Genomic DNA, 23632 nt, shown 5'->3' with positions numbered 1-23632 from the left:
TGGTGATGACTTCAGTAAAACAGAAGGTATTGAATTGGGGAAATTCGTGAATGTTGCGATGACTAAAACTAGCACGCAGCGTACAATGAAAAATAAAAACCGTTTCGAATCCGATCAAAAAATATGAATTGCATACAAACTACCAACAATCGAGAAATTGCAAAGCTTTTGAACAGTTCAACCAGCAGCTTCAAAGCTAATTATACTAGTGGTTGGGTATCACCACATATGCGATGAACTACATGTTGATGAGCCCAGGCTTACCAATCTCCAAACTCGCAAATAACTAGAGAGCGAAGGCGCGAGATGGCAACATGCTACCGGATAAACTCCTACGGTTCATCCTACGCTAAACCCTTTTGAATTAAGGTTATATCTTATCTCTCGATTTTGGATGAAAAGATCAACAGAAATGTTCAATGTTTCATGCACTTTCACAATCCACCATATCATATATTCATACCTTATTCCAAAACGGGAAGAGCATGCTTCGGATCTAGTAAGTTTATACAGTAGCAGTGCGTGGTAGTAAATAAACCATTGATAAAGGAAAAACAGAAAAAAAGAAAGCAAAAAAAGAATTAGATTTTAAATTAGAAGCTTAGATCCACCATCTCCTCATGATCTACATGTGCACAGTACGTCAAAGATCCAAAGCAAGACGAAGCGAACACGCTTTGTTTTTGGCTAGCGCATATGTACAAATAAGACTAAGCCATATGCGGAATATATTCGATTACTTTACTGTTATCCTTGGCATGGTAGAAGAGGATCTTATATCATCATCATCTTCTCCGCTCCTGTGGCACCGTTGACACGATTTATCATCGCTTCACCTCACTCTTGTAGTACTTGGGATGTATTTTGGGTGTACAGTGTGGAGAAAGTCAACAAGTACCTAGCCACACTCTGTAAGATCGCGCTAGTGCGGATGCGGAACGTATTCGAAGTCGGCCGGCCATGCTTTGCTGACGTTTATCATCATGTTGTTAATGATGTTGGGAGAGAATGGCTATTATATTGACATTTCATTCGTTGATATACCTGCAAGACGAATCCTCCTCGTACGGAGAGATCGGTGTTACGGTTTAGAATCCTTTCCCAAGTACCATATGTAAATCTATATAAAGGTAGGCTACAGCTCGATGTATCAACTTATTTCAATCATCCAGCTATAACATTTGAACAAACCATCTCCAAGATTTCTATTTGATTTTTTCCCTCATAAAATGTCTTCCACTACAACAATAGCGATTGCTGGCTTCACAGGCAGAATGGCTCGCTTGATCACCAATTTTATCCTTCAGGACCATCCAGATGCAATAATCCATGGTATTTGCCGCTCAGCTAGTAAGGTCGACGCAAATGTACGCTTGAATCCTCGGGTTAGACTGTTCGAGGCCAGTTCCACAGATATCTCAACCATTCGCGCTGCTCTAGCCGGTACAGCCGTATGCATATGTTGTTATCTCGGCGACAGCAAACTCATGGTCGATGGCCAAAAGATTCTTATCGATGCATGTATTGCAGAGAACGTTCCTCGCTACATCGCTTCTGATTATACTTTTGACTATCGAACTCTTAAACTCGGCGATTATCCCGCCAAAGACCCATCGATACATATTCATCAGTATCTTCAGGAGAAAGAGGAAACGGAAAATATTAGAGGTGTTCATGTACTCAACGGAGCATTCATGGAATTCATATGGAGTCCTCTCCTTGGTTTTGTCAATGCTGCAGAGGGCAAATTTCGCTATTATGGTACCGGTGATGAGCAGTTGGAGATGACTGCCATGAAAGACGCCGCGAAATTTGTAGCAGCAGTTTCTATGGATCCGAAAGCTGTTGGGGCTGTGAAATGTAAGTCCATGGAATATATGCTGACATCAGTTTGAAGTCAAGATCTTACTGACATTCTTTTTCAGATCGAGGAGACTCAAAGAGCATCAAGGAATTAGCTTATCTATACCAGGAGACCTTTAGAGTTGAACCAAGTATCCAGGGGCTTGGATCACTCCAAGATCTCCATGGTAATATGACTTTTGTTTTCAAGGAAAATCCAAGGAACGGATTTTCTTGGATTGGTTTGTATGGCCAATACTGGATGTCTAACGGCCAGACATTATTGGGTGATACAGATAATGGTCGTTTTCCGGAGGTGGTACCTACTACCGTGGAAGAATTTCTAAAAGGGCACACGAAAGAAAGCTTGGGTAAAAGTACACAATTTTGAGAATGGATTATATGGGATTAGAAGATTAGGTGTTGCTCTACACAACTTTGCCTAATCTCTTTCCTCTCTGCTGTGTCGACGTTTTCTTTGCTTCAAAGGAACAAATCTCTTGCACTTCGACGCGGGATCTACCCCTGAGAGGAAACTTGGGAGCTTCCTATTTCTGTTTTTGAATAGCGACAATGCCTACCAATGGCCTACCAAATCGACTTGCACGCACAGAAAAATCGGGATCCCGATTGCAAAATTTTGAGAATTTCAATATCCAGAAAAGGGTGTGCCTTTGGAGAATGTATTGGTTGTTTCGGTAGATTCGAGTATGTAGATATAATGCTTCTACAAAATTTGTTACATGAGAAGAATGCAAGAGATCAGAAGCCCTTCTTTTCCGATGTTATCCTGGTGATTCGGAATATTAGAAACACAGATTTCATATTGAAGGTGAAAACTTTTTTATAAACTGATACTGTGGCAATCTATTTGTAGAGGTGCGTTGACGACATTTCAAAATGCACTATCCACCATATAACTACATTGACTGGCTGGATAGTGCAGTAGGCTACGGATTCTCTCGTCAGGAATCCTAGCCAGGTATGCGCAAAGCCTACTACAAACAGCGGTTGCAGGGTCTATAACCCACCAGTAATATATTTGGCTCAATAGGGCACTCCAATAACATAAAATCAACAAAGCTTTGGATTCCTTCTGATCCAGTAACTTTACGAATGAATCAGGAAGTTCACCCACGAACGACATATACGTGCAGATCGTATCTTGGCCAGTCCCGAGTCGTATCAGTTGACATAAGTGCCTCAAGGGTCCTTCATAAGAATCCTTGAATGATTTTGAATCCTGTTCTCCTTCAAATAGACTATGGAACGCTCTTGACGTTTCTAGTGCCCACGCATTCACGTCGTTTGGCTTGTCATGGTTGCAAGGCCCCTCATTCAAGAACTTGGGATCGTCTTTCATATTTAACAAAATACTGTCTTGGAGGTGACGATTCATATCGCTAGTATCCCACAATATTGATACCCCTCGCATAGCACGTAGCCAGGTAAGCCGTCCGCTTCCGTCACTGTCGATGTTTGAATCTGGCTGAATGTTTCTAAAGGTCAGCATCGTTTGAAGGTAAGACGATGCGATGACTGCATCTGCATTTCTGGCATTTAAGCTCGTTCGAAGCTCTGATGAGTAGGATGATAAAGACTTAGAGTAATGCAACGTGAAAGCAATGCTATATCTTTTCTGTTTTGGGTGTAAATAATGAAGATGGCTTGCTGAAAAAGCAAGAATGGCATGCATTAGGTAAGGGGCTTTGAGAGAAATCCTTAGCCCATGCTGCTGGATAATTTGCTGGAACGATTGAGAGCCAATCCAAGGAGTTGTGACTTCAGTAAAGTGGTCCAATAATTCAAAAGCATCGCCTGGCTTGTATATGGGGTCTTTAAAGTGCGAGCACGGAACTTCTGACTTTTCCAGGTACGAAATGATTTGGTCTCTGGTTGATGTGCTACAAATCCGCCCGGTCGATATCTGTTGTTCCAAAGGTAATTGGTCTTTCATGACTAGCTTTTGTAGAACGGAATATTCACACTGAACTGCCCCGAGTAGTCTGTCAGAACATTGTCCACAGCTTGGTTTTGCTTCGTCACACTATCTTTTCTATCAGACAAAATGCAGACGATATGGCAGGTAACTACACACCTTTATTCTGCGCTTCCTGCAATTATTGCAGCCATTCCTAGACTTAGTATGCGACTTCCGAGGGCGATAATTTAGGTGGGGCTTCTGATTCGGAGTGATCGGTTGTGATATATAAGGACGTTCACTGATCCATGAGAAAGTTCCCGCTTGCGCCATCAAAAAGCTCTTAGTATCTCGTTCTCGTTAATAGTACCTGAGGAAGTGTATCACGAGTCACGACTACTAAGGCTCGAGTCTTGAACGAATGATGTTTCTGAGGCAAGCCTGGGATCATAGACCAGAGTGTGCTGTCTCCAGATACCTGTTTCTCTGTAATAGTTACCGCTGATACAGACCACATCTGTCTATGTATATGTCGAACGACTTGTTTGTATCAAATCTCTACGACATGCAGTATTTGTGTTTGATGGTCCGAGGCCTGTCTTGTTATCGTTTTAATGAGCAGCAACAGCCATGAGTCTTACGCGGGTGAGGTGCATAATGCACTAGACCCCCCTTATATTGGTCCGTGCTCGTCACACTTCCAGCCCTGTCATCACATAATAATGCACTACGCCGCATACTTCAATGATCCACCGGTACTCTATCCATCATGGTAACTATAACGGCTTTTTTTCCCACTACTTTCTATGGTATTTCAGGATCCAATGTACCTTCTATGACCATCTAGTGCTCATTTTCTAAATACACAAATATATTATCGAGAGGAAAACCAAACCGGCAACCAAGGAAATATGACGTGCACCCAGGCTTACAAACTTCCAATGACATGATTGGTGAGATACCATCGATACCTATCCATGAGATGGTGGGCCTTTGATGCCTCTGTACGTATAGATACAAAACAGAAAGAACGGGGATTACAAGGCAGCAGCAAAGAATCTAAGATGGTCACCTTACTTTCGCAACTCAATTTTAAGGGGCGAAGACTTTACAGAAATTACATTGTTAACGTCTGTAGGAATCATAATGTCTGCACCGTTGCAGGCTAAATCGCCAAGAGTACGGATCGCTGCTGTACCTAGATCAAGGACAGGCTGCAAATACTACCTGTTCAAGAATCTAATCAGATGTTCTTTTACGCAAAATTCCATAGTTTCGAAGCCTTGTTGATGTTGTGGTCTTGGATAGATCTCGTCATGTTAAATGCGACGAGTTAAACCCTATATGTCAAAAATGCCTAGTGGGTGGGTTCGAGTGTATTTATCAATCGCTTGTCTGTTCAAGAAAAAGAACACTTCATAGAGTGATAGCACCGAAAGGAAGAGTCATAGCTAAGCCGAGCATAGCTTGTGAGTTTTGGTCTCAACAACTCTTCTCTCAAATCTAATGAAGTATTAGCAAAACATTATTCATCTACAATATGTCTAACGTTGAAATCACCACAAGCGTCATCGTTCGACCATGAGGCTCAATATCAATATTTTAGATTCTTCTTGAATAAGAATGCATCGCTTCTTTCAGGATAATTCGATACGGAGTTCTGGGAGCGACTTGTGCTTCAATTATGCCACCAAGAGGAATTTATCAAACATGCAGTCGTCGCTTTATGTTCACTTGTGAAAAAAATGGAAGTGGATTTCGATGCTCCGTTATCTAACAACGCCCGACATACAGCTCCCTGCGAGCATTATCTGTTCGCTTTGAGAGAGTACTCAAAAATATTACGTCTGGCGAGACGGAACACAAATGAAATTTTGGAAGTAGGTAAGTTATAAAGTATACTCATCTCACGTGCTTTGACTATTATCTTCGAGTTATATCAAGATCGTCAAGAGGCTTTTATCAAAACCGTCGTATCAGGCCTCAAAATCATATCTAGCGTTCGAGAACAACATATACTCAAAAATACACATTCAATATGGTGACCTGGAATCAATATCGATCTTCTTGCACTGTCCGACCGTTGGGAGCAAGGCCTCTTACTCTTCATGCCATCTCAACCACCCTTCGCACCTCATGGGTCACTGCAGGATCTTGAGGATACTTTGTTCCTTGAAAACATGCCCATGGAGTTCAACTCCCTCCACAAGCGCGCCTCTACTTTGATATTCTCAATCGACGTGTCTCGAATTGGTACGGCATTGCAATTGCCGATCTCCAGGGGACCAAGATCATTCAATCGACGTTAAACGTCTAAGTCTGAATTTAAAGTCATTAATATCTTCAGAAGATATCTTGGCCTATGCAACAGCTATCGATAGATGGTCGAGGGCAGTTACTCCCATCTTTAAATCTAGTCGTTCACGTTCTTCATCTTCACCACCTTACCAAATTGCAACAGCATTTATGATCAAGCGAATTTGCGTGCGTCTTGGTCTTCCAGGGATCACAGTTAATGAGCATGAGATCACAGCTCTATGCGCTGTACTACTTGAGTTTGGAGTCGAGATTATAGAGCCGAAAAACGAGAACCAAGCTTTCAAGCGGGTAGATGACGGTTTAGTAACAGGTCTGTTTCTCGTAACCCAAAGATGTCCTGATGAAAAGACGAAAAGCAGAGCATTAGAACTGCTGTGGAACCATGAAAGGCGTGGCAATCTTTACTAAAATTCTAGTACAGACAAGTCATCGCTTGGAATTCGGCCTGGAAAAGAGTCTGTGGGAAAGCTCACGATGGGAGCTTCACAGTATAACCATTGGCCGACTGAGTTGCTGGAATTGTCAGTAAGGCGGAGGCGAAAGAATCTCAGGCCTATTGGTGAATGGATCTGTTCCGGGATCCTATACAAATACAACATTCCGAGATCATAATTACACTCATCATGAATTCTGGTGCAAATCAAGAAATCTGTTTCAGGATACATGGATATTTGTCGTTTCCCAGATTTGTATAACTTTCCATAACAATTAATTAACCTTTTCAAAAGGTTTGGGCGACTATGAGTTTAATCCAGCTTCTGCTTTGAAATCTGAGTTGTCATTTCAATGGCAGCCAAATGTCTCGACTCATTTGAAGTTGTCTCTTCACCACATTCTCGATGGCTCAATCAAGCAAGCATTGAAGAGTCTCCATAAGTCAAACATTTCTATAATTACACTCCATATTCATACAATCAACTTCGGTATAGAATGAACGATAAAATGAATAGCAGACTCATAACGCCATCCTCCACGTGCATGAATATCTCTGTGGCCTTTGAAAGGACGCATCTTCACACGATGAGCGCCGTAACAATTCGCGAGTCTCCAAACTCGCCCTACAGTCAACAATACAACTATCTCTAGAGTGACTATTCATTCCCGATTTCGTCACCCTTAATTCCAAGCCTCTTCCAACTTATCATCAGTAATCATCTCTGCACTCTTATGATTAATATACTCCGTTGGTCTGAACACATAACCCGGATGAACAATCGACAATGCATAACCCGCAATCGCCACAGTTCTACGAAGCCGTCAGTTTAATCCACATCACAAAATCAGAACAAAAACTTACATTTCCTCCAAACAAATAAACCCAATCTCATTCTTCATAAAACTCATTCCCCATCCTTGCGCCAAGACAGCCATTCTGTAGATAACACTGATGCCGACCGCCAAAAATGTTGTTGGAAGCGCAATATAGAAATACATAAACCGTTTCGAGGCGCGCGTGTCTTCTGCATACGCATTTAGTTGTTCGGGGTAGTCACGAACTTGGATTTTATAATCAGCATGCAGAACACCAAAGCAAATCATCGAAAGCAATTGGAAGCTCAAGCCTGCGATGACGATATTGGAGCCGGTAGAGAGATAGAAGGGTGGGGTAAAGCCGACAGCAGAGGTGCTTTGGAGGAGAGATCCGGAGGTGAGGAGAATAAAGGGGAGAATTGTGACGGAGGTGGAGATGAGAGGGTAGGTGGCGGGATTAATGCGGGAGAGAGTGATGCTGTAGGTCTCGATTATGTTTGTGTAGCAGAGGAATACACTGTTGAGGAAAAATAGGGGTCCGACTGTGAGAAAGAGATTTTGGAGAGTGAACCTGAAGAATTTTTAGTATCATCCGACAATATTTAATTGATGAAAATCTCACCCAACATGACTCCATGGACTAGATGCCATCATTACTCTTCTAGCATACCCAATTACTTCGCATAAACTGCCTAGTATGAAGGTAGCTGTGAATCCCCATGTCTGATACCTGAAACCTTGTATCAACTGTGCGATCGTAATGATGCAAAAAATAGCCAACAAAGTAGCGTTGGCTGGAAGGGATGGTGCGTATCCAAATGGTGTCGCGGTGACAGGGCATTCGTCTGAAACTTCCAGACAATTTGCGTAATAAGACATGACTTCGGAACGTTTTCCCACAAATTCAAGGAAAGAAATCTTTTTGAAGAAAGTAAACATGGAATAATGAAGGAATGTTACTTCACAATGAAGGGTTGAAGGTGACTTGTACTCATTTAGAGCTTGGCGGCACAGGACTTTCTACTCCATCCCAACATTTTGGCGGGAGCGAAATCATGTATACTTCCAACTTATAGGTCGGATTGAAGCCTCAATCAAATGGTACTTCGGCCCCTTGGTTGATGATAGGAAAGGTTACCAGGCCCTTCCCGCCTACGAATCATCATTTCGTCGACGGAATCGTGTTATAGGAGCGGTAATTGATTGCACAGCATTGAAGTGATGGCCGAAAGGAATGCAAAACATTGCTCGGTATACACATATTCTAAATCAAATAACCAGGGATTTCAATCAACATAAAAGTACCACTTGGGAGTGGAAAAGAATGAGAAGCTCGATGGAAGCAGGGTATATCTCTTTGTGGCCCTAAAAAGTTTCCTGCGAGGAACTTTCCCGATCTGAACTGGAGTGCATCCTGAAGAATTGGAAATCCTCGTATGCATCTCATTCGAAGACGACTGATATGAGAAAGCATTGAGCAAGGACCATATGTGTTGGATATCTTGCCGCGCAAGACGGCAATCCATGTGGTTGGCGGTTCGCATCCTTCGGTTCGACCCCATTCTTCAAGGAGGCAAGGATGCTACTTCAATACACACACTTTCATAGTTAAGCAGTAACCCAAAGATTCAGCTTAGGTATAAAATATAACACTTTGGTAATGATTTTCCATATGCGCATTGATATAACGATAAACAAACAACGCTCAATTGAACAATAATGAATGTACAAATATCTATTCGTGTGGGCACTGGGCACCTAGTCTTTTTAGACGAGATTTCTTGCCTCTCCAGCGCTGTTAGATGAGTTTTGGGATGCTCCTACCGCTGAGGATTCATGAGGTCAAAAGGAATGTGTCCTAGAGTAACATCTAAGCGCCTCATGAAACCTGCTTTCTGTGAGCAACACAACATGTCACATAGGTATCACATGAAGATTAGTAAAATTAATTCAACTATCAGACAGTATCTACACCAGAGTTCTGCTCAAACTTGCGTGCAAAAAAATCCAAGCATCTCTATGAGTGAAGATGAGTGGTGAAATAAGTCGGACTATGAGCGAAAGACACCCCGAAGAGGCATCAAAATTGTTGAAAGATAGGATCATTTATCATTACGGCGTTTGCGCTGAATACTATTATTCCCTTTGGTAAGTCTTCTTGTGACTCTTTTGATGTTCATACCTTTGTAATCCATCCAAGATTCACTCAGACTCACAGAAACAGGGGCGAACATATCCACCACGGATACTTCCTCACTCCCGCTGATACCAAAGAAATTGCTCAAATACAACAAATAGAGCTCTTGGTTCGTCAATCGAACCTCGAACCGGGAAGCAAAGTGCTGGATGTTGGATGTGGACTCGGTGGTACATCTCGATACCTAGCCCGAGAATTGGGTTGTGAGGTGATAGGAATCGCATTGAGTGACGCAGAGATAAAGATTGCGAGGCGAGTGAGTATAGGAGAGGCAGATGGCGGAGACGAGGATGAAGATGGTTTCATTAGGCTGGGGAAGGGAAAAGTGAAATTCATGGGTTTAGACGCTGAGATGATTGGAGAAACTTTTGGGAGTAAAACGACGAAAAGGTTTGACTGTGTATGGATTTCGGATGCAATAAGCCATCTTTCAGATAAGAGAAAGTTCGTCAGTGATGTAGAAAGGCTGTTGGATATTGGAGGAAAGCTGGTGCTTGCGGATTGGTTTGCCGTTGATTCTTGTATGAACGATGATGTGAAGACTAAGCAGCAAAAGGATGACTTGGCAGCTATTGAAAGTAAGATATCTTAGACATTACGAGTTAGTTTGATACTAATCTTGGTGAATTTAAGGTGGCATGATGCTACCTCCGCTCATCAGTCAAGAAGTATTTGTACGCTTAGCTGGGATGAAGGGGTTAAGTCTTTTGGTCGAACCACTCGAGATTAGTGAAAAGGTGTCGAGGACATGGTAAGTGATTGTTTGAGTTTTATTGGTGAATTTGCTGATGACGATGTTAGGGATATATCGTGGTCCTTGATCACAAAGCCAAAATTATGGCTCTTTGCTCTTTCGCAAGGAAGGGAAGGGCTAGCATTTGTAGGTGCGCTGAGGGCGACGAGAAGGGCATATTCGAACCATACGTTTCAGTATTCTGTTTTGGTGTTTGGGAAGTAATAAAATGGAATTGTCCATATCTTGTTGTAAAGGGTTCTTGGAAAAATGAGTGGTGTATACTATCTCCATAGACGTTGCCTATTTCAAATCCCACATTGGCCATTGAAATGCGCGCGGGTCGAGATCCCCGCATTCACAAAGCCGCCATCAATCTGGGACGAAAATCTGCCAGCTTCGAATCCCCTCATCTTCTATGTCATGAACATCATTTCGATGGATAGTTTTATCGTGATTTGGGAGGATTGACACAAACAACATAGAATGTTAATGCCTGAGCCGGTTTTCGTAAGCTGTCTGGTAAAATGCAATCATCTTACTCTGAGCTATGGCTCAAATATATCTCTCACTTGGCCCCTTGAGTCAATCACAAACACGCATTACACGGAGTCTCGATATGCTGCTCTGGGTAATCTCCGTTAGCAGGAGTTACATCTATCGTCAAGAATATACCTGCTAGGGAAATAGATCGAATTCTAAAATAAAACATAATAGTCAATTAAATAGAGATATGATTTCAAGAAACTATAAGTAGGGGAGTGCGAAAGATAACGAGAAAGTGCTGAAGTGGAAAATTCAACTAAGAACAGGTAAGGGCAAGAACGCGGGGATCGGTACTTCCTTCACTAGCAATGTTAGAACTTAGAGTGCGTTCGGTTCGTTTTCTTATTTATTTGGAGAAATTTATAATATTGTTAAAATAGCAAGAGTATTGAGGCTAATATATTTGAGGTAATATTAAATAATATTGGAAAATGATAGGGATAAATAATAATAAAGATTTGTTAAAGAATTACTTATAAAGCTTCAAAAAGCTGTTTTATAACCAATATATGACAATCTTGAAAACATTTGCCATTTTAATTTATTTGAATTATTACAAATCTAATAAAGCCTAATAATTTATTTCACAATCTCAAACGTTCGGTAAACCTCTTATTTAAGCTTAGTAAGTATTATTTGATAAATAAATAAGGTCTAATAATTGAAATAAGCCGAAATAAATCGATCCGAACGCACCCTTAGTAGCAATGGGGAAGAACGGGAACTGTAGAACTTCAAGCTTAAGCTTAAACTTTAAAAAAAAGTGTAAGAGTGCAAAAATCTTAAATTTGTACCCAAGTTCCATGTAAAAATCGTTTAACTAAATAGAAGCCCTAGTGCTTTCTTTGAAATGAAGTGAATAAAAGAGCAATATGTGACAAATCAATTCTTTGGCCCGGTTCTTAAATAACAGCTGCCAGCAGTCTCGGATGCCTATCTCATAAACATGGCATTCATAATCACATTGACATCATTGCGCCGGCAGTAACCCCTAATGAACATCCCAAGGCAAAATCATAAACAAAGACTTTCCCAAACAAAAATCTTTCGAGTCCTTCCTTTTTACATAAATCATCACTCAAACTTTTGCACACATTTTCCAGCCAATTTCTTGCCTTTATTTTGTGTGGCCGGATGAGTTGTAGAGTTTAATATATTGAAGGCGATCTGCTCGTGACGTTCGGGGGTTTCGAGCCAATTGTCGAGAGGCGTCGAGTCACTGGTATAGGTGGGGAATACAGAGTATGCAGATTGGTCCTGCAACCCGACCGAGTCATTCTGGCTTGTGGGGATGTTATTGTCCCTACTGTAATCAACAGAGGTAGTTGGAGTCGGGATAAAGATCGAGTACTGTGACGTCGATTCTGAGGATGGGACAGTATAATGCGGTCTCATGAAGACCTCCGTATGTGCATGCGAGCTAGCAACACAAATGCTGTCGGGTAGACGATAGTCAAAGGAAGAAGGTCGTGCCGATGCATTCACAAATTTGCTGTGTCGGTCGCTCTTCGCTGTCGCAAAGTTGCAACTGGTGGAGCCATCGACCAAGTCTGAAGCAAGGTCTTCGTCGATATCACCAGAGTATTGGTTCATAGAAATTGTGTCGCCGTGGAAAATCCACTCGCACGAATTGTTCGACGGCACGGTAATGCCTGTGAGGTCAGAAATCGATGTTTGGAGAGAGGTCGACATTCTGATCGAGGCAACTAGGCAACACAGTTAGTTGCTGAGAGGCATTGGCAAATGAATGAAGGGGGTTGATGATGAACGTACATTTCGTGATTGGAAAGGGAGGTAAGTAAATCTATAGTAATGATAACAATAGTGAGTGGAGTTGTTACAACAATCAATCCTGCAAGCTACTCTGGACTGAATAGTAGAGCTTGTTGACGGTAAACCAAATGATTGTCAATTTAAGAGGGGTGGTTATTATCGGATAACGGGGAAAGACTAGGAGTCTGCAGTCCACCTATCCAGCCTACCTCACCCATTTCATTACTTGCCTCACGCTCTCAATACAGCACACCAATCGATCACTGGTAGCGTCTGTCGCTTGCCATAAATATCATTGTAAACTCGTCCCAACCCTTGATAGTATCGTATCAAGTCACGGGGAGTGACTCTGAAAAGGGCGATTTCGGGGGCATTGTACAAGTTCTCTCAATCAATTCGCTTGGCACGCCTGGACAAGTTCGTCGTTCATTCATAAGAGTATTGTAGATTGCCCTAGCCTATAGCCAATCAGACCTCTTGGTTCGTCTGAATCCTTCGTCGCCATCAGTTGTTGCGTGTGATTGGTCGTAGCTGCATGAACAGCTCAACGCCTCAAAAGCGGTCATCATTGAACCGAACAGCCATAAGTCAAGATTGGAAAGGGTAATTTTCAGAGAAAGCGGTCGCCCTCAAGAGAAAGCAGAAAGTTCAGAGAGGGCGAGCCCTTATATCAATCAATTGCTCTCAAACCTTGCTTTCCAACAGTGGGTAGGATGCACATAACATAGCCATCATGCAAGGATCCAGTGCAAACTTGCATGGAGGACAGTAACCCTTGCGACCGGCATGATGATAACATTTGATTCGATATCGGAAATGATAAAACGGATCGTATGACCATTTTTGCAGAAGCACCCGAAGATGGGCGCAAACAATGGAGGTAAGATCATTGAGGCAGAAGGGGGGTCCCGTATAGCACTCGTTCCTGATGGCCAATCGAAAAAAATCATATTGCAATTCGAATCGCTTTTGATGCATGGCTGCCATCCTGCATGTGATGGATGTTACTTTTTCGTACATAGCCCTTTAGCCCCCAATGTCAGACCACCTTTGACAAGGAAAATTGGCGAGTCAAATATATAACACCCTGTATATGTCGTAGAACTTCGAGCTTCGTTTGATGTGGAAACAACTCATTCTTCTTATGACTGGATCGAGAATGCTGCAATCTTACAAGCACATAGTTGTGATCACTATACATGTATTCTGTATGTCAATGTAGCCCGGAAAGGCTTATGATCAGGCCCGTCTCGCTCCATTGCAAAGTAGCAATGCTCTTTTCTTTACCAATCATTACCAAGTCCCGCATTCCTTCATCTGACAGATCTTTTGCAATGGGTTATTTCTTTGCTGGACATCGTCGATATTGTAGCAGAAGTTCGGGCACTTCTGCCATGCACGTGATCTAGCCATGTCGGAAAATCCCTTAATCTCCTCAGTCCTTATCCTTATCGCCAAGAACTCTTTTGCCCCTTTTCTCGTCGCCGCCAAGTTAATGCATCTTCTTTTTACTTTCTCTGTGCTATAAGAAGCATTTACCATTGGTCAAATAATCAGTTCGGATCATGACAAATTCTCCGTTTTTCTGTCCGGTCCGAATCAATTAAGCTTAGGTGTGGTGATTGTGGCGCATCTCCCGGAAAATCATTATTATGACGAAAAATCGAACATTGAGCCGTACGACGTATAAATGAATCTTTCATTGTGAAGTCACATAATCTGGCACGAGACTCAGTACCAAAACCCTCTTCTGAGTAGCGTTGCAGCCTTTCAGTCACCTTCCCAATCAACAAAGTGACTAGTATGTCGATTCCTCCGCCTTGGCGAGTGGCTTTCAAGACTTTATATACAATTCAACAAGACCCGCGGTGGATAAGTAGGTTTTAGTGTGGTTCATACACGTGATGATCATTGCGGACAAATCTTGGCCTCCAACCAGAAAGCAAAGATGTGCTCTAGATTCATGCTAAATGGAAGATTTAAGGGATATCTTGAAACCTACTTTAAATTGGTGGTTCAAATAAAACTTCTCTGGCAAACTTCACCATTCGTGGAAAATTCAAACTTGTCAATATGAGGAAAGTGCCGACCCGCTGCCAAGCTGAAATCTGGGGATATGGAGTTGAGACATAGGGGAATTCTCATCACTGGAGATTAATTTCCGTCTGAAGATTGTGGGGATAATATCTAGTACCAGTGTGTTGAACATCTGGTGCCTATGAGCTGCCCTTTTCTGGTGATTTATGGATGATCCTTCCTACGTTCCTGTCTGAGTTTATATTGATTTGCGGAAAACCAATGTACATAGTTGTTCCGGCCCATGACAGATTCAATTCACCCACAAGTCGGCTATTGTTTGCATGAAAAGAATACGATTTCGGGAGATTGCTATGCTTGGCCTCTAGGACTTCATAAAGACGGGTGTCCTCAAGGCCTCACCTTGCCAAGTTTGATTTCCATCCATTCTACTTGATCGTCTCATCATGCATAACTCTCAGATCTCTGGGCTTTTAGCCATCACCTTGGCAGGTGCTTGCACTGCCCAGACAGCTTGCACTGCTTCGGTGTATTCCCAAATCGCTCCTTGTGTTGCGTCTTCTACCGCCATTGTTTTGAGCAACGTGTTTGCACCATCAGGTAGCAGTATTGACCTTACCAAAGTTAAGGCCGGTACAAAGATCACCTTCGCTGGCAAAACAACGTTTGGATTCACCAATGACAGTAGCTTCGAACCAATAAAACTGGGCGGTTCTGGAATCACTGTTACCGCTGAGCCCAATGCAATTATCGATGGTAATGGCCAAGCTTATTGGGATGGTCTTGGTTCAAACGGTGGTGTACCAAAGTATGTCTCCACGTCAATTCAATGACCATGCAGCTAAAAATGAATTTAGGCCAAACCATTTCATTGCAGCCTCGAAATTGATTGGAAATTCCATCATTGAGAATCTTTACATTCAAAACTGGCCGGTCCATCTTTTCACTATCACCGGTGCCGTTGGACTGACCATCCAAAATCTGATCCTCAACAACACAGCAGGAGACGCGCCAAATGCGGCAAGTGGCACATTGGCCGCAGCACACAATTCAGATGGATTTGATGTCAGCTCGTCCATCAACACAACAATCAAGAATACAAAAGTTTTCAACCAAGATGATTGTGTAGCCGTCACGAGCGGGAACAACATCACCATTGATGGATTATATTGCTCAGGTGGTCATGGTCTCTCCATCGGATCTGTTGGTGGAAAGAGCAACAACAATGTTACAAATATCACAGTAAGTTATTTACTTCGTCATTGAAGAACTTACTTACTTATTTATTTCCAGTTCAAAAACAGCGAAGTAGTCAATTCCAGCAACGGAGCTCGCATCAAGTCAAATTCCGGAACCACTGGTTTCATCTCCAACATCACATACAGCAACATCAAGCTCACCAATATTGATACTTATGGAATCGATGTACAACAAGATTATCTCAACGGAGGTCCAACAGGGAAGCCAACTAACGGCGTCACTATTCAAAACATTTTGTTTGAAAATGTGGTTGGAACAGCTGCAGCCAGTGCTAAAAATTACTATGTGCTTTGTGGTGAGGGAAGCTGTAGCAATGTCAAGTTCTCTGGTGTCAAGATCACAGGAGGTGCACAAAACAGCTCCTGTAACTACCCAGCAACTGGCTGTCCCGCATAAATATACATGAGGAGTGAGGAGAAGCGAGAGAATAAAGGACATTGGAAGTAGGAGGAAAGAGGGGAAGATTGTATATACTTGGGCATTGTTGTTTGTATATAAGATTACAATTCTTGCAGAAATTCTATTTTATAATCACAGATATGTATAATTAATATACTAACATATTGTGAAACGACCGCTCTAAGGCTCACATAAAATGAGGGATCGTCAAGTCGAGTATCTGTCAACCCGCCGTGTAAATCGTAATCTAAAGTCAAGTCATATTTTCAATCATATCCACTATATACCGTGTATATTCGTGCATACCGAACAATCAACATGACAACGGCAGTCAATAACCCACTCAAAGATATCTAGCGACCGTTTTTCGATTCTAAAGCGGCAGAGGATGGCAGGCTAGAGTTTCAGGATATGAGGTTTTAGTCAAGGAGTAAGGTGAATGTCACTTTAGACGGAACGTCGTCCGTTAACAGACATGATAAGGCTCAAAAGACCCTGAAATAGTGGAACGAAATGAACTGATCGAGCGGTGAATTCTTCAGAACAATACCTGAATCCTACGGCCCTAAATGAGGGGCCATCCTATCCTCATAGTGTAGCGGGGCTCGGACACCTAAAACTTCACAAGATTCCATAGTGAAATATCCCCGCGCAGACTCCCATCTTCCGCATAAATGTTGCTTGCCTATCGTGCTATCGCAGCCTGCATGTAGTATTATGCAAAAAACTACACGTTTTATATGCAACACGCAGGAGAATCGTAATAAGGCGCGGCACGGCGTTGACTACCCCTTTCCGTAAACGATTTGTGACTTGCGTCCGAAACTTACGTCGGTCGACCCGGTCGGTCATGCACGACTCGTGTGTCTCAAAATGAACAAAAAGACAAAGTTTTTCCTCTGTTGAAGAATTTTCGGGCGTAGTATACCTTAAAAAGTAGTATGCCCGTACGGAAACGGAAACTTTAAGAGCCACTTTACCTGTGCAGAGAAAAGCCCCGAGATCAACAAACTCCAAAATAGCTCAAGCCCGTCCCAAACCGAGCCCTATGCGGTTGCTCGCGCCGAAGTGCCTTTGCTTCATAGTCCACTCGGTTGTCTCAACGTTGGCCGTCTCCGTGTATCTTGGTTCTGATAGAACATCCTTTTTCGATAAGATTCTCCGATGACAATGCACACATCTAGGAATCGCGCATCTGCATCTTCTTTCGGTTCGTCTCCGATGACATACAGCAAAGCCTCTCTGTGAGGATACCGTTTTTTGTACGGAGTACCTGTTCTTATTTAGAGACACTGGATCAATTCTGACCCAACAGTAATTTGATTCCGATTGGTCACAATCGGGTACCGTTTTCGTGAAATCTTTGGTGAAAATCAATCGAAATATCAATATGCAGTTAGGTGATGACCCAAATCCTGAAGAGTCGACTGGTCTAATAAGGATACAGGTAATGCTGGGATCTCAAAATATTAAGGATCTCCTTATGAAAGGGTTTTAAGGATATAGATCATTCTCAAGAGCCCAATGTCCTTATCCTTATGAAGAGGTTTTGCTGTGGTTTATGCTGGATCTCGATGCTGAGCCTTATGAGAATAGGGATAAGTCTTTGCTTTCGGGAAAATCCTAGAACAGCATATTGGTTCTTTCGGCATGGTAACCCAAATAGGAAGTAGGGCCATTTCGGTGAGGCAAGAAGATCGTCCGCGAGCCTGCCTCGGCTCACGGTTGTTGGTGAACCTTGAGTATTTGAACCATTTTTGTAATCAAACACAGCAACGTTTGAAGCTTTGAGCAAAACTGCATCGGAAGACATACGCAAGTTTGGAAAAAGCGCCTTGAGATTTTTGTGGATTTGAGTGAATATTGCAACGCGATTGCTTCGGAAAAATCTATTGGTACGGGAGAAGAGGCATCGAATTACGACGTGAGACGGTACCTGGATGACCTTGATTGCGGTGTAGTGTTTATTATAGATTTTGATTGCATTGGATCGGTCCGCATTGCAGTAAGCCCACATCACGTCAAGCGTCTGATCTAGAAGCGGAAAGAGATACAAATCTGTTCGGAGGGATATCTCGGACGAAAAAGCAACGATTCGCGCACATATAAGAGACCGGCTGCAGACGGATTATCAAAATGGACGGTCAAAAGATCAAACGTTCAAAGAACATAATGGCTCAATCAACATATCAATCGGTGGTTTTAGCAAAGCGTCCTACTGGGCAAATTGTTCCAGGAGAGACTTTCGAGACGAAGCAGAATCCAATGGTAACGGAGGCAGATCTCAAGGATGATCAAGTCTTGGTTGAAGTGTTGTATCTTTCATTGGATCCGGCCATGAGAGGTTGGTTAAATGGTACGTACTTACTGTTATATTCTTTCCTCCATTACCCTATTAGCCAGTGATGAATGATGTGGAGGGGAACATTGTTGACACACCCCGCTACCGCACGTGATAATTGCTGACATTGAATGCTGGAATAGATAGAAGATCATACGTTCCACCTGTACAAATCGGTGAGGTCATGCGTGGCGTTTCCATTGGAAAGGTCATCGCCAGCAAATCTTCGAAATTCAACGTCGGTGACTACGCATCCAGCATTACAGGATGGAAAGAAGTAGCTATCATGGCTTCCAAAGATCTTACACCTATTGATCTTCCACCCAACGGCAAGCTCACCGATGCTCTTGGTGTTCTTGGAATGACTGGTCTTACCGCCTACTTCGGAATTCTCGAAGTTGGAAAAATTAAGGCTGGAGATTTCGTTGTAGTATCTGGTGCTGCCGGTGCTACTGGAAGTGTTGTTTGTCAAATTGCTAAGCTTAAGGGAGCCAAGGTTTTGGGTCTTGCTGGAAGTGATGATAAAGTACAATGGTTGAAGGAATTGGGTTGTGATGATGCTTTGAACTACAAGGATAAGGAATTCCCATCGAAGTTCAAGGCTGCTACACCAAACTTCATCGATGTATTCTTTGACAATGTCGGAGGAGAGATTTTGGAGCTTGCTCTCAGCAGAGCTAAGCCATTCTCAACTTTCGTTATGTGTGGTGCTATCAGTCAATACAATTCTGATACTCCAGTTGGACCAAAGGTATCATATTCTCTCCAAATTTTGCTTGCTGCACTTGCTGACCAGAATTAGAACTTCTCAATGATCATCGCAATGAGAATTCGTCTTCAAGGTTTCATCGTCTTCGATTACGCATCCAAGTATGCTGAAGCCCGTAAAGAGATGTCTCAATGGTTGGCGGAAGGAAAACTCCAAAGAAAGGAGACTATTATCAAGGGTGGACTTGGTGTTGCCGAAAAGGCTTTATTGGAATTGTATCAAGGTGTTAATACTGGTAAGTTCTTATTCAATCTAAGAACTTGTAAAACTTTTTACTGACCATTTATAGGTAAATTATTGGTCGAGATTAAGGAAGATAGCTCTGTTGGTTCCCGTTTGTAACAGATACCTAGTTAAATTAATGCATAAATGATGAAACATACAAATTGTATATCCTACGAGTTCCCTTCAAGACGTTGTTTAGGACGTCTTATTCTGTTTCACAGTCAGTGTTGATCATATGAGAATTGTATTACATAGGTGCAATGAACTCTCATATACTCAACTAGATTTGCAATGTGCATTCATAAACTTCATGATCTAACATGAAGATGCTTAAGAAAACATGCAAATTTTAATGACCACCGGTGAATCTAAACCTACAATCCGTCAAAGGCCCATACGACCTCCTGAGTCCCGTCACTTTCCGCCCCAGTCCATGATCTCCACCAATTTCATTAGCCGTACTCTTACACTCAAGGTCCGCCATTCCGCCCCACCATACCTCCACTACCCACTCCGACCTTTCGCCCGCCCACGAGCCCTAGCCCTGCCTCATGACTCGCCCCCGCTATCGCGATCGCTATACCCCCACTAAGCACATCCACAATACCCCTCCACTCCGTTCATCCACTGTCATCCTTCAATCCCCACTGCGGAAGTTCTCATTATATATTCTTCTACCACGGCCGTTCCCATCAAAGAACCCAATCAGGGCCGCTTAGCTCAGTTGGTTAGAGCGTGGTGCTAATATCTGTGCTGTTTATCAGATAGGTTTGGCACGCCAAGGTCGGCGGTTCGAAACCGCCAGTGGTCAATTGTTTTGTCCTTTTTGACCCCAAGAGACCTTCTCTGTGTTAACAAAGTGATGCTCTTCAACTTTTTTGTGTTTCAAGGAAGAAAGAATAAGACATCCCTGTTATACTGCGCGTTGTCATGAATGCATGTCAGGCCTTCTCAAGGTTATACATTCCTATATCGTACTTAAAACGCTTCCACTGTAATTCTATCTAAACAGTTTTTTGAAGAAAGAAAAAAAGGTACTACCTGTATGACAGAGGTCTTGTAACAGCCTGATGAATACTAATAATATCTAAGCTATTATAACATGAAAAGAAATAGTTTCAAAAGTGGTTGTTGGAGATAATAAACCCAAAAGTGAAGACATCATTAGCATTCTTAGTCTAATCATCGCTTTTTCGACAGCGCGTAGCGAAAAAAGGGGGGAGTTGCCATCTATAAGTTCAGACGAAGACTCACGTGATGAAGATATAACAAAAGAGCTGTATTGATCATTGGAGAATTCGGTGCTTGATATTTCTCATTCTGGGTGTGATTATGTCGGGTATCATTATGACATAGAGTGTATGCGATGTACACAGAGCTTGGAACCTGGATATAAAGGATCTCTAGGCATGGGATTTCGAAGTAACGGAGAGACTTGCTCCATTCGCCTCCTCTCCCCCTTCTCCCCCCGGTTTCATTACCGATCGATGCTCTAGATGATCTAGGTAGTATATCATGAGATACGTAGAAATGTATGAAGTAAGACCCCTTCGAACACGAACACTTGAAGTAGATACTTAAGGATAGATACTGAGTGAATATACATTAAATAGAAACGAAAGAGAGGAATAACTCAAGAGAGAAAACCGTTTCAAGTAGAAGTACATACAACATACCTAGCGATTGTATGTATATGTATGAAAAGAGATCAAAAGAGTAGCGCCACAGCCGTGCTACTGGAAATATGTCTAAGAGGGCATACCAGTTAATCGAGTAGATAGTCCACGAATGGATCGCCTTTAAGTTATTTATACACACGAAGAGAACGAAATTGCACTTTGGTGATAATTTAAAAACATGAGGGTAGTTTTCACCACGTCATACCGCTCTTGATATGCCCATCTCCGTTCAAAAAGAAAAGGAGAATTCCATGCAAAAATGCACTACTCCACGACTCCAACAACCTCTTTCCTACCACATCAAAAAAAAGTCAAAAAGCAAACGACATGTGCAGGATTTGAACCTACGAGGCCGAAACCATAAGATAACCGAATTATTCATTCAAGTCTTACCCATTAACCACTCTGGCAACATGCCCATCAAACGAGTTTGCGTGATTTGTGGATAATGTAATCTAATTTCTAATCTATATACCTCATATGTCAAAACTGGGTGAGTGGACTGGGCAGCTCGGGTAATATCCGGTGATCAAGGGAGCTCAATGGAGCTTCAGGAATGTGGAACGACCCCGCGTTCAAAAGTAGATAGACAGGTAACAAAAGATCTGAATTACAATTACAATAACAATACGAACCTCACATTCAAATAATCTCCCATACAATCACCAAATGGCATCTCAAGCAGCATGTATTTTCTGCAAGATAGTCAAAGGCAAGTTTCTCATCTCTATAACATCCAGCGCAACTCACTCCAAAGCTCGATACAAAAACTAACCTGGTTATCCATCGTAGGAGATATCCCGTCCTTCAAACTCTACGAATCGGAAAAGGTGCTTGCGTTTTTGGATATTAATCCTTTGTCGAAGGGTCACGCTGTTAGTATTTTCTTATGCTTTTGGTGATTCAGAGAAGCTTGTATACTTGTGTTTCTGCGAGTGAAGCTATTCCGATGTTTCCAGATCATGGATGGGTAGACGAGGCGAGGAGATATACTGCACAGAGAGAACAAAACTAACACAACTATCAATATCTAGCTCGTAATTCCCAAACACCACGGCGAGAAATTGGTCGATATTCCTGATGATCAATTAGAGGAGATTTTGGTACCTTTCTCTTTCCCTTCCTTCCTGATTCTCTCTTCGCATTTCTTCGACATGATACTCGAATAAATGATATCACAATCACGCGCATATATTATAATGGAATTGAAAAGGAAGAGGAACTCTCAAGATTAGAAAAATACTAACACGATACTCTACCTAGCCCGTAGTAAAGAAACTCGTCGTAGCAACCGGTGCGGAAAATTACAATGTCTTGCAGAATAATGGACGTATTGCGCATCAGGAGGTTGATCACGTATGTCTTTCCTCTCCTTTCCCCCTCTACTCCCTTTATTTTTCTCCTCTATCGTCCCCATCATAGACTACAATAACTAACAGTTTCTCTAGGTACATTTCCACATGGTTCGTCCCTTCCCTCTCATGCTCATGATACCCAATTCCCAATCCCCATAGCACCCAGCAATCCCAATCATCCCCATTCCAACCCAGCCCAAACTAACCTCCTCCCCCCTTCCCACAGATCCCCAAACCCTCCACCGAAGAAGGAATGTCCATCGGCTGGCCACAACAAAAAACCGACATGGACAAACTAAAAGCTCTCCTTGCAGAGATAAAATCAAAGATGTAAATAACCTTATAAAACTCTATCCATCGTATCTAGAAACAAACAAGCGAGCAAGGAAGCGAAGTAGGCGTCGAGAATGAATGGTTTTCGATGAGTTATTGGAGAGGAAGGACAATCTTAATATATTTTATGGTATTTTTTTTTGGAAAAGAATCTTGAGGTGTATTGTATGTATGTAGGGTGCAGGCAGGAAGATGATGGATTTTGTGTTTGCTGGTTGGATGGTTGGATGGTTTATTGATGATAAATGATGAGATGAATGCAATGAGAAGAGAACGAGAAGATATATGACATGACATAGTAAATAACGACTCTCAAAAAGAACAACTTCCATTCCCTCATCACCTATGTATCTTGTATACCTCATCTCATCTCAACCGCGAATTCCAATCCAATCCAATCCAGTCTTGTCCAGATAGTATAATCCTAAATGCAAACTTGCAGCGAACAAACCTACAACCCTACAAATCTAAATATCATCTCATCTCCCTTGCCCCCCCCCCCCCGCTAGCCCAAATACAAGTATGAAGAGAGACTCAGCAAGGAATAGGTGCTAGTAAGTGAAAACAAATCTTAACAATAGAAATCTAGATATGTATGTATATGACTATATATCTAGAAGCGAGCTTAGGAAAGAAAGGGAAATTTGTAGAC

At 42.3% G+C, this 23632-nt stretch overlaps 11 protein-coding genes across 11 annotated transcripts; 8 read left to right on the top strand and 3 right to left on the bottom strand.

Moving 5' to 3' along the window:
• Nucleotides 1-1229: 1229 nt before the first annotated feature.
• EAF01_001499 (uncharacterized protein) lies at nt 1230-2233 on the top strand (the record flags this gene model as incomplete). Its single annotated transcript, XM_038909749.1, has 2 exons — nt 1230-1860; nt 1926-2233. The coding sequence occupies 2 exons, from the start codon at nt 1230-1232 to the stop codon at nt 2231-2233; spliced, it is 939 nt and encodes a 312-aa protein (XP_038774561.1).
• A 366-nt stretch (nt 2234-2599) lies between these two features.
• Nucleotides 2600-4348, bottom strand: EAF01_001498 (uncharacterized protein). Its single transcript, XM_038909748.1, has 2 exons — nt 3941-4348; nt 2600-3889 (listed from the first exon to the last, which is right to left on the bottom strand). The coding sequence occupies exons 1-2, from the start codon at nt 4094-4096 to the stop codon at nt 2738-2740; spliced, it is 1308 nt and encodes a 435-aa protein (XP_038774560.1). The 5' UTR covers nt 4097-4348; the 3' UTR covers nt 2600-2737.
• A 561-nt stretch (nt 4349-4909) lies between these two features.
• EAF01_001497 (uncharacterized protein) lies at nt 4910-5409 on the top strand (the record flags this gene model as incomplete). Its single annotated transcript, XM_038909747.1, has 3 exons — nt 4910-4957; nt 5037-5232; nt 5276-5409. 3 exons carry the CDS (start codon nt 4910-4912, stop codon nt 5407-5409), a joined length of 378 nt encoding a protein of 125 aa, XP_038774559.1.
• A 99-nt stretch (nt 5410-5508) lies between these two features.
• EAF01_001496 (uncharacterized protein) lies at nt 5509-5808 on the top strand (the record flags this gene model as incomplete). The annotated part of the gene is made up of 2 exons (XM_038909746.1): nt 5509-5647; nt 5708-5808. 2 exons carry the CDS (start codon nt 5509-5511, stop codon nt 5806-5808), a joined length of 240 nt encoding a protein of 79 aa, XP_038774558.1.
• A 63-nt stretch (nt 5809-5871) lies between these two features.
• On the top strand, nt 5872-6490 carry EAF01_001495 (uncharacterized protein; the record flags this gene model as incomplete). The annotated part of the gene is made up of 2 exons (XM_038909745.1): nt 5872-6016; nt 6045-6490. The coding sequence occupies 2 exons, from the start codon at nt 5872-5874 to the stop codon at nt 6488-6490; spliced, it is 591 nt and encodes a 196-aa protein (XP_038774557.1).
• Nucleotides 6491-7198: 708 nt separating this feature from the next.
• EAF01_001494 (uncharacterized protein) lies at nt 7199-8212 on the bottom strand (the record flags this gene model as incomplete). Its single annotated transcript, XM_038909744.1, has 3 exons — nt 7199-7328; nt 7380-7904; nt 7956-8212. The coding sequence occupies 3 exons, from the start codon at nt 8210-8212 to the stop codon at nt 7199-7201; spliced, it is 912 nt and encodes a 303-aa protein (XP_038774556.1).
• Nucleotides 8213-9362: 1150 nt separating this feature from the next.
• Nucleotides 9363-10488, top strand: EAF01_001493 (uncharacterized protein; the record flags this gene model as incomplete). Its single annotated transcript, XM_038909743.1, has 4 exons — nt 9363-9481; nt 9558-10108; nt 10164-10281; nt 10332-10488. 4 exons carry the CDS (start codon nt 9363-9365, stop codon nt 10486-10488), a joined length of 945 nt encoding a protein of 314 aa, XP_038774555.1.
• A 1395-nt stretch (nt 10489-11883) lies between these two features.
• EAF01_001492 (uncharacterized protein) lies at nt 11884-12501 on the bottom strand (the record flags this gene model as incomplete). Its single annotated transcript, XM_038909742.1, has 1 exon — nt 11884-12501. The coding sequence occupies one exon, from the start codon at nt 12499-12501 to the stop codon at nt 11884-11886; it is 618 nt and encodes a 205-aa protein (XP_038774554.1).
• Nucleotides 12502-14465: 1964 nt separating this feature from the next.
• EAF01_001491 (uncharacterized protein) lies at nt 14466-16414 on the top strand. Its single transcript, XM_038909741.1, has 3 exons — nt 14466-15427; nt 15477-15861; nt 15913-16414. The coding sequence occupies exons 1-3, from the start codon at nt 15066-15068 to the stop codon at nt 16273-16275; spliced, it is 1110 nt and encodes a 369-aa protein (XP_038774553.1). The 5' UTR covers nt 14466-15065; the 3' UTR covers nt 16276-16414.
• Nucleotides 16415-18414: 2000 nt separating this feature from the next.
• Nucleotides 18415-19730, top strand: EAF01_001490 (uncharacterized protein; the record flags this gene model as incomplete). The annotated part of the gene is made up of 4 exons (XM_038909740.1): nt 18415-18634; nt 18763-19370; nt 19422-19623; nt 19678-19730. 4 exons carry the CDS (start codon nt 18415-18417, stop codon nt 19728-19730), a joined length of 1083 nt encoding a protein of 360 aa, XP_038774552.1.
• Nucleotides 19731-21772: 2042 nt separating this feature from the next.
• EAF01_001489 (uncharacterized protein) lies at nt 21773-22981 on the top strand (the record flags this gene model as incomplete). The annotated part of the gene is made up of 6 exons (XM_038909739.1): nt 21773-21785; nt 22085-22167; nt 22327-22395; nt 22556-22648; nt 22741-22755; nt 22874-22981. 6 exons carry the CDS (start codon nt 21773-21775, stop codon nt 22979-22981), a joined length of 381 nt encoding a protein of 126 aa, XP_038774551.1.
• Between the last annotated feature and the right edge of the window lie 651 nt (nt 22982-23632).

The sequence above is a fragment of the Botrytis porri genome (assembly GCF_014898465.1).
Source record: "Botrytis porri strain MUCL 3234 chromosome Unknown BPOR_002, whole genome shotgun sequence".
NCBI lineage: Eukaryota > Fungi > Ascomycota > Leotiomycetes > Helotiales > Sclerotiniaceae > Botrytis > Botrytis porri.
The sequence above is the reverse complement of the archived record's forward strand: the minus strand, read 5'-3'. Positions and strand labels throughout refer to the sequence as shown.